We start from the raw sequence: 9,551 nt of genomic DNA, 5'->3' as shown, positions 1-9,551 counted from the left end.
ACAAAAAACCAAGGGAACAATCTTTCAATGAAATGCTTAATATACTGATATATTAATTTAAAATCAAGCAGTAGATCAAATGCAATCAAAAGTTGAATCGTTTGGCTGCGTGCTTGCGTTTTTGCTTAAGATTGCACGCTTGGTTGCAATATTTTTATTCAGAATGGCTCTACTGTGGCGATTAAGAGGTTGAACTTATTCACATGACCACGAAAACTGGTGTTACATTCTTTACAAAATACCGTTCGTTTCTTCGGCATAATATTTTCAATAAAATAATATACTAACAACTTATGAAATTAATCGTTGAAGTGATTGGAAATTTTTCTATTTACAAACTTTATTAGAAGCCTGGTCGGTATAACTCTTTTTTTTATCTCCAACAAAAGTTCGGAAATAAATAAGTAAATAAAATCATTGACTTGGTAGAAGACAACATGTGGTTATAAGTTGGCTGTATACTTTTAACATCAAGGTAACGAAATTTCTAATCGCTACTCAGTATCTTTGTCATCCAGGCAGTAACTATTATATTTCTAACTAACAACCATCAATTAAGTTTTGTCTACTTCGTGATTGCCTAACTGTCTTAAATATTATAAGTTACAACTGTCTAATATTGTCCGGTATTACACCAACACGTATGGTGCCGCCTCTCCAGTTATTGGGAAGTGGCATTGAGGGGTGGGCCTGAAATTTTGTAATGATCAGAGAGCAACATTTTTTTTAAACAAGATACGAGCTTGTATGATAACTTTGTTTGTAAAGTTGTAAGTTAAGGTGGGTTTTCATTAACATAAAAGGTGTCTCCTTTTACAACAGCCGCACAACAATGGTTGTTGCATCTTTAATTGAAACACATTGTACATCAGAGCAACGCAAGAAATACCGTACAACAAATGTTGTAGAGATAGAATTCTTTTTACATCTACAACAGTTGCACAAAATCTGCACAGCATGTACTGACTTTAATGGAAACCGATCTTTAGTTTACTTTGCTAGACGTAAGTAACTGTATGTGGAAAGTGTTTTTAATGCAGACACCCCCGCTCTACCCGCTTACGTGCCTTAACGAATGTAATATCTGTTATCGCAAGGATAAAAATAAGATGGAAGATTCGATAGTTGTTTTAACACTTTCGATTAACAGTCTTCTCAAGAACGAATTGCATCTTAGGTGTTGACAACATTAGTTGGAAAGTTATATTCAGATGGTTATTGCTACTTTATGTTATGTTATATAGATTCTGACAAGAGAGTTTTTTCCTGGTATACAAGTCAATTTATCAATTTATAATGTTGTTAATGACAGTTTCAAAGGTCTGCCGTGTTTTTATGATAAAATATATTAAAAAATTGATTTCAATGTCCATGGATCCTTAGCGTGAATCTAAGATTAGCCAACTGACAGTTATTCTCACTCAATGCCCGCCGCTCGCTTCCTGGATCAATCGACTCCAGGAAAAATGTTCTTGTCCATCATAAAAACATAAGAATAGACCTGAGCTATAATTATGTCTGGTAATTATGTCTGGTATTGGGGAACCAAGGGAGGAGCACAAACAGTGACTGGAGATTTGAATTTCAACTAAATGTTTTTATTTTTTAGGTGGTCAGTCTTTATTTCGTAAGAAATGAATTCAATAAAAGTATTTGCCTTCTGCTTATTTGCAATTGGATTTTGGTATGTGACGGAAGCACATAGCGATTTTAACAATGCTTATAAAGATTACTCGCTGAACTTAGATAACTATGAAATTGAAAACCTAATCAGACCTATAATGAGTGATGATGAAAGTGATGAAGATAATGAAGAAGACGAAGAAGATGAAAATGATGGTGACAATTACGACAACTACGATGACGAAAATGCTGACAAAAGGGACATTATTAAAGGCCCAAGTTATGTGCCGAATATTGATGATGATTCTGCCGAAAATTATCTTGAACAAGAAAATTATGAAACTGATTTTTCCAGAAAAAGAAAGACTATCCCAAAGAAGTCCACATTGTCGTCAAGTGATGATCTGATGAATAAAGGTAAAGAAAGTTTACAGGAACTAAGAGAGCTTGAAAATGAAGATGATGATATATCTGAAACAGGTTCTAAGAAGGATAAGATAAATGAACACTTAGAAGATAAAGCAAGGGGGGTACTGTCTACTAAAATTATTAATATGCTCTACAATTGGAAAAGTAAACGACACAACACACACACACACTCACATAACACAAAAGACGATGTTTCAACTGTACAAAATGATTTTGAAACTCTTTCAGATAAACCAGTTGCAAATGAGAATGACGTAGCTGACACAAACATTGCTAAAGAAACATCAGAAGCATCTTCTTCTTCTGTCCCGGAAGTTGGCAAAGCGACAGTCACTACTAAAAAAAGTAAAGGTAAAATCAACGTTATGGTGAACGTCAATATTAACGAACGTCCTGCAAGAAGGTCAAAGGTAAATCACGCCGTTGAATTTCCTCGCTCAACTTACAAGAAGGAGTTGGATAGCAGCAAGGGAATCATGCAACAATATGGTGCACTGCAAAAATTGAGGGAAGATTCCGAAAATTCTGAAACAAGTGGGAGTGGTTCTTCCGACGATAACCAGCAAAATTTTAAGCCGGTGGAAAATAACACAACGCTTAATTTGTTTGCAGGAATTGCTTTTCCGAAACATGACCATATCCAAATTGTCAATGTTGTCAATGGAAGTGATACTGATACTGATGACAATGATGATTCGGATGATTCAGATGATTCAGATGATAACAATGCCTCTGGATCTGGCGAATCACAAGGAGATGATGTATCTACAAAAGCCGAGAAGTATAAAGCGCATTCGATGAAGCCACAAACAGCTTCTGTTCAGAAAGCACCAGGTGTCGTTGTGAAGAGACCCGTGAGACCATTAACACAAAAGATGAATTTTCATAAGAAATACCACCCAACACACGCGTACGAGGAAGCTGCAGAAGCAGAAAAGGGTGAAACACCTGATACAGTATTTGCAAGTAAGATTGCTGCAGATAAAGAAGAAAAAGATAATGAAATGGAGCACAATGACGAACACGCTGAAAACGTAGATTTAGTGAAACACAAACAAGAAAAAGAATTATCAAAAGCAGTTGAAGATGAAGTATCGACGGACCAAAAGTCAAAAAGCACCGGAGTTTCAAAGACTTTAGATTCTGAAACGGAAGAATTAGCACATTCTGTTACGTCTGAAAAATTAAAAACAACAAAAGTTGATGCAGAAGATGTAAGTATTGAACAGCTGAAAGAAAAAGATGAGAAGCCTAAAGACATACCAAAGGATAGCGCAATGGAAGAAAAAACACCTGAAGTTCCATTAGAAAAAGTTTCTGCAATTGAAAAAGATGAAGATAAAGTTGCTTCCTCAAAAGCAACAAAAGATGTTAGCACAGGAGAAGAAAAGGTAGCTGCTATGAAAACACCATCGTCTGAAAAAGAAGATGGACAGAATGATGAAATTTTGTTCACTAAAAAGGAAAGGGAACACAAATTTGCAGATAATGATGGTAAAGAAAACATTGGCAAAAATAACCAAGACGATAAATATGAAACTTTAGAGGAAGTACGTGAAAAATTCAAAACCTGGGAAAACAGAATTGAAAAGGATAACGATTCTTTGTCTGAAACAGTTGGTGAAAAGGAGAAGAAGATTGATGTAAAATCTGACAAGAAATCTGAAAATGTTAACAAGGAATCTTTAGAAAAACATACTACGTCAGGAAAATCTAAAAATGGAACTGTTCCAGAAGAAAAAGCAAAAACATGGAAAGAAGAAGAAAAGTTACTGCTTGAAAAATTGAAAAATCCTTTCCTTCACGAAAGTTTAAAATTTAAGAATGATGAAGAAGATCAAGAAGAAGAAAGTCAAAAAGAACAACAAGTTGAAAAGGTTGCTGCAGATATAACCAAGAGTGCAAATGCTGAGTTTACTTCAGTCGTTGATAAAGTAACGTCTTCTGTTGAAAAGACAGAGAAGCAAAAAAAGCAGGAGAAAGACACGAAAGAGTTACAAGAAAGTGCTGATAAAGCTTTTTCTTCTGTTGTGAACAAAGTCACATCAGGTCAAGAAATGTCAGTGCCAGAAGTACAAATTGGAGGTAAAGACAAAGTGCAATCTCCAAAGATTAAAAATGTTCAGTTCAATGAAATGAATAATAACACATCTCATGGCAATAAAAACCTAATGCAACTTCAAAAATTTAAGGAACAAATTTTAAGCGAAGTATCAAAAATTGATAATTTACAGGGAGAATATGGAAAAGATGGCCGAAGTGCAACTGAATTGAAAGAAGCGAAAGATGTCCTTGAAAAAGACCTTAAAGTTGTGAAAGATTTAGAAAATAACTTAAAGAAAAAAGCATTTCACAAAAGTGGTACTAAATCACACAACAAAGGCAAAAGTAAACATCAAAAGCACATCAAAACAAATAAACACAGCGTTGCAGCAACATTTACAAAACCGGTCGACCCTGCAAAAGATCAAGAAATAATTCCTGATGCCAAATTAGGTTTTGATGAAAATCCACAACAGAAAAAGCATAAAAGTAAGCTGGATAAGATGAAAAAAGCATTGAATTCGTATGAATATTCCTATTATGTCAGTAAGAAAGAAAGCGACAAAAATAAAAAGAGTCATCCCTTGGAAGAAATTACAACTTTGTTAAAAGCAGAAATACAAAGACTGAAGAAAAAAGGAAACAAGCCCGACAAGCAACTCAACCTAATTCGTGGTCTCGTCCAGCAAAAGATAAAAGCAGTCATTGCTAATGGTGATTTAGACAAGGCAGCTTTCCACAGCTTGGGACCAGAAATTAAAGAGTTAGGCAAGCTGTTGAAATCTAGAATCAACAAAGAAAAGAAACGCAAAAAGTGGCATAAGAAGAAGACCAAAAAGATAAAAGGTGGTCATATGAGTAGCAAGAACATTGATATGATGAAACAACCTGTCAGAAATCCTTTGGATTCGTTTGAAAAAGGAAACAAAATGCTTAGTCCTGGCCCACAAAGTGGAATCGACAAACAAATCAACAAAATGCAAAGTGAATTGTCCAAAGTAAATAAATCACCACCTTCCAATTCCAACCAAAACCAACAGCAATCTTCTCCAAATAATTTACAGCAAGCCACACAACATTTATCAAATGCGCAAACAGCTTTTCAAAATATCGAAAGCAGAAATGTATCGTTGGATCCAAAACAAAGCAGCAACATTAAAACACTTCTTACGACACTAAATAAAAATCTTGGTGAAATCTACAACAAAGCGCAAGGTGTCCAACAACAGAACCAACCACCACAGCAGCAGCTGCAACAGCAACAACCACAACAATATGGAACTCCAAATGCAACTACCTATCCATCGATGCAAACTGGTGTTGATCCAAATGCGCAACTTCAAGATATTTATATTCCAGCAACCTACACTAATACTGCAGCTCAGACACAAAACTATAATCACTTATTGCCACAAGACGCTTCTCATCAGACAGCAGAAGGTAAACACTCCATAACTTTTCTTGTTTTACAAACTTCAACTAAGGAATCACACTTTTGGTTTTACCATAATCAAAAGGGAGAGAAACAGGGAGCTCTTTTCGCAACTCAACAAAGTTTTTAAGTGACACCAATAAAATCTGAAATACTCAAGAGCCCAATATATGCTGGTTGACTTTACCATTACATGACAATAGGCGCCACAGCTGACCAATAATTAACCATATATTATTATTTTTAAGGCAAACATGATACTCCTACTCCAGCTGAAGATGTTGACATCGAAGAGAGCAAAGGAAAAGCTCTTGCTGATGATGAACCCGTTGACACTTTAGTTGAAGAACTGGAACGCGATATTACTGATGTTTGGTCATACAGAGATATCTTCCCTGATGCGGATTCCTTGGGACTGGATAACGAGAAGGTAAAGAAAACTACTGTTGCTTTATAAAAACTAAACAAAGTCCCTCCTAAACCTGAAAACAAAATGTCTGTTTTGATGTGTATACTTAATGATTTATTGCTTCAAAATGCATTGTGTTTGTACCATTTATCTTGTCCAGTAAAATCAAAAATCCTTAAATATATTGGCTTCTACTGTGGAGATAAAACTCTCCATACCTTATCCAAATGATGAAATAAGTAACTTCTTTTAAAACCTAAGTGGACCCAAAGTCTAGGATTCGATGGTAGCTATACATTCTTTTAATCTTTTAGGTTCACAATACATATGCGAATCTTGGTTCCCTATCCGGATTAAACTTGCGTCGTGCGTTGAACAGAGCTTTACGTGGGGAAGACGTCGGACTTGCTGTTGTTGGTGGTTCCATTTCTAAAGGAGGACCCTTCAGTGAAAAAGGGCTTGATTTTGTGTTACGATCCTACTTCTATGCTATTGAAGATTACTGGAATAAAATTATTCGTCCTGTTACTGGTTCATCTATGATCATCCGAGATGTATCCATTGGAGGAATTGCGACAGACTATTACTCCTACTGTCTCCAAAATCATTTACCAGATGATAAACTGACAAATATTGTCCTTTGGGAATTATCAGCGAACGATTTGAGGCGATATGAGGGAGATTCCAAGCCAAAACCACAACCTTTGGAGCAATTCACAAGAAATGTGTTGTCCTACAAAGCCAAACCAGCATTGATATACATAAACTTCTTTGCTTTGTTTGACTGGGAACCTGATCTTGCCGCCAATTGTCGAAATTATGAGGACGAAGGTGAGGACGAGGTAGCGAAATATTACAAGATAACATCATTAAGTTGGCGTAACATGGCATGCCCTCTACTCAAGGCCGGTAACCAGCCGTTGTTTACGAAAAGTAATCTTTTTGCTGAAGATAATTTTCACCCAAGTATACTTGCGCATGCGCAGATGTCTTATATCACTATTGATTATATTCGAACGGAGTTTTTAAAGAATCTTGTTAAAATGAGGCGCACGTTCATCGCTGATGCAGTGGCGAGGTTACAAATCCCAAAATCCATCTACATACCTCGTTCGATGTACGCACAGACATACTCGTGGAAACCTCTCTGTTTCACATACATGCTTGTTGACAATCGCTCACCGAACAACACTCTTGAGGTTGACGAAGAGGTAAACGGCAACTTTCGTTACACAGTTGTGCGAGAATTCAAAATTCGTTCCGACAAAATTGTTGGCATGGAAACGCAAAATAAAGATCAGTTTATCCGGTTCCGTGCAAATGTACCTAAACATGCAGGTGGAGGCATCGAGCCATATCGAAGAATGGGAATTATGACTTTCACAGATGATCGATATGCTCAGGTGCAATTTGACAGTGAAAAACCTTTAGATATAAATTCGAAGAAAAAATTCTTAGAAGGGACAGTAATAAAAACAATAGCAGAGAATGTTAAACCCGGTGAACATACGATTACGGTCAGATCTGGAAGTAACGGTTTCCTTATATGTGCTTTGGTGCTTGGTTAGACAAACGGTACACGACAATCGGTGTGATTAATTGAATCTAAAAATCCTGTCAGGAGGAGTTTGGGTCGAGTTCGGTAGAGAGACGCTTATCCCACCACCCCATGGGGCTAAGCGCAGATTTGTTATGAAATGAATACGTAAACAACGTTATTGAACCAATTTTAGGTTCGAACAATAATTATTTTAATTCAAATTTTTTTATGTATATAGAAATGACAAGCCAAACTTGGTGCGAAAGAAGTTTTTTATCCAGAGACCTGATTTATTGGTCTCTCTTTTGAAACACATTTGAACAAACAACTACCATCAATTTCTCTTCTCTTCACAAAGATATTTTCGAGTTTTTGTTTTATTTTAATTCAAAAAAGCTAATCGAATAAATTCCCTTCGTTTTGTGCTTCCAAATATATTTTACTAAGACGCATATAATATTTTGTACAAATAACGCATATATAAATATATATTGACTTATATAATATCAAATGTCATTAACATTCTTTATTTGATCACTCGAGCTGTAGCGATTAAGCTGTGAACAAGCGTATAAGCGTACTACATAAAATTGTATTGTTAAATTGTATACATAAAATTGCGTAGCAATCGCTTGATTTTTGACACCACAAATCTGTAACAACCAAACAGAATAAATGTATGCAAAAAAATAATTGTTCTGTAGAGTGATTATTAAGATAACAAAAACATGATAAACTTTTGCTCCCCCTTTCGCTACTTCGTTCCGTTTTGCGCTACTTTGCTCCGTTTTTCGCTACCTCGTTATGACAAATCTGATAACAGCTTATTCCTTCCGATTGCTAGTGTTCAGAAACTAAGATTCGCTTATTTGACAACACATCGAGAAAATGTCCAAAACGTGTCATGTGCAGGTATTTGTAAAGAAATATATTTTGTCTGTCTGTCAACCAAAACTGGGTAATGCTACCCCCGCACGAATAGTTACAAATAGCAAATGCGATATAGTCTTATCGACTTTGGTATGACGGGCGAATTTCCGTGAATTTCCCACGTCCTAACGAATAGAACGAACAGTCTCTTTATTACTACTCATATTATGTGTTCAAAATGGTTGCGCGCAGCTTTATATGCAGAATCCCCGTTATTTTACCGGCTTTGTTTTGACGGCTCACGCATAAAAGGCCAAACACGAAACTTGATTTTTTGCTAATAATCAATCCCATTCAAGATCTTTAGCCAATAAGTGCTTTTTAATCTAGACATTTTTGTTTCTTTTTGTGTTATTTTTACCAATCTGATTTTTACGAAGCTGTAGCTTGGGTGGTGGTAACTAGTTGTTAGCTGACTCTGGCTAAATACAGTTGGGTGCAATAAAATTTCCAAATAATCGTTCTTATGCTAAATGCAGTTAGTTAGCTCCACCTTTTGTGTAATATAAACATTGGCGAAAGTGTAAAGTTGATTGATTAGCCTATGGTGCATAGGGTTTATTTTTTAATCGCAATAAATTTTATGGCGACATGTTTTCGCGTGGCACGGATGTTCAACATGAATTACCTGTACTAAGCGCTCATCCTAGGTTACGATTAGTTTTTCAACCTTCACAGGAGACTCCTTTTACTATGATGAACCTGTTTTTATTTCAGTTAAAGTTTCAAGAAACTTTTTTTCTTTAAAAATATATTACATGGGATCTTATTCCGCAAAATAAAAAAATATCGACCGTCTGTTTTTGCTATGACGGATTAACAACAGGTTTTAACAATCCGCGAGAATGTGTGTTTGCTTAGCCTTTCTTCGTCTCCGGAAATAAATTAGACTTTTATTTGTGAAGTTCTCTACAGAATTTTTATTTCACTGGATTCACTTTTAAAAAAAATTTTATTGCGATTTGCTGGCAATGTGTCGTTTGCCGTGGGGCCAAGATTTGTTAGGAAACCTGAACAAAAGAAAAAGAAAAGTATTAACAAACATAGTTATGGAGATAATGGCCTGATTATAATGTACAAAGAATATATTATACGAAGAGCGCTTAAGGATGTTAGGCGCTAATTTTAACCATGACCTCACTGTT

At 35.7% G+C, this 9,551-nt stretch overlaps 1 protein-coding gene across 1 annotated transcript; it reads left to right on the top strand.

Annotated features, from left to right (window-relative positions):
• Window positions 1-242: 242 nt before the first annotated feature.
• Window positions 243-9,208, top strand: LOC130641426 (repetitive organellar protein-like). The gene is made up of 5 exons (XM_057448227.1): window positions 243-475; window positions 1,610-2,040; window positions 2,281-5,535; window positions 5,776-5,957; window positions 6,251-9,208. Exons 2-5 carry the CDS (start codon window positions 1,635-1,637, stop codon window positions 7,502-7,504), a joined length of 5,097 nt encoding a protein of 1,698 aa, XP_057304210.1. The 5' UTR covers window positions 243-475; window positions 1,610-1,634; the 3' UTR covers window positions 7,505-9,208.
• Window positions 9,209-9,551: the final 343 nt, after the last annotated feature.

The sequence above is a fragment of the Hydractinia symbiolongicarpus genome, chromosome 4 (genome assembly GCF_029227915.1).
Source record: "Hydractinia symbiolongicarpus strain clone_291-10 chromosome 4, HSymV2.1, whole genome shotgun sequence".
NCBI lineage: Eukaryota > Metazoa > Cnidaria > Hydrozoa > Anthoathecata > Hydractiniidae > Hydractinia > Hydractinia symbiolongicarpus.
Note: the sequence above shows the minus strand (reverse complement) of the source record. Positions and strands in the feature narration are given on the sequence as shown.

Coding starts and splice junctions, on each gene's coding strand:
- LOC130641426 (XM_057448227.1), top strand. CDS start 1,635: ATGAATTCAATAAAAGTATTTGCCTTCTGCTTATTTGCAATTGGATTT. Junction 2,041..2,280: donor TGATGATCTGATGAATAAAG/GTAAAGAAAGTT, acceptor AAACTCTTTCAG/ATAAACCAGTTGCAAATGAG. Junction 5,536..5,775: donor TTCTCATCAGACAGCAGAAG/GTAAACACTCCA, acceptor ATTATTTTTAAG/GCAAACATGATACTCCTACT.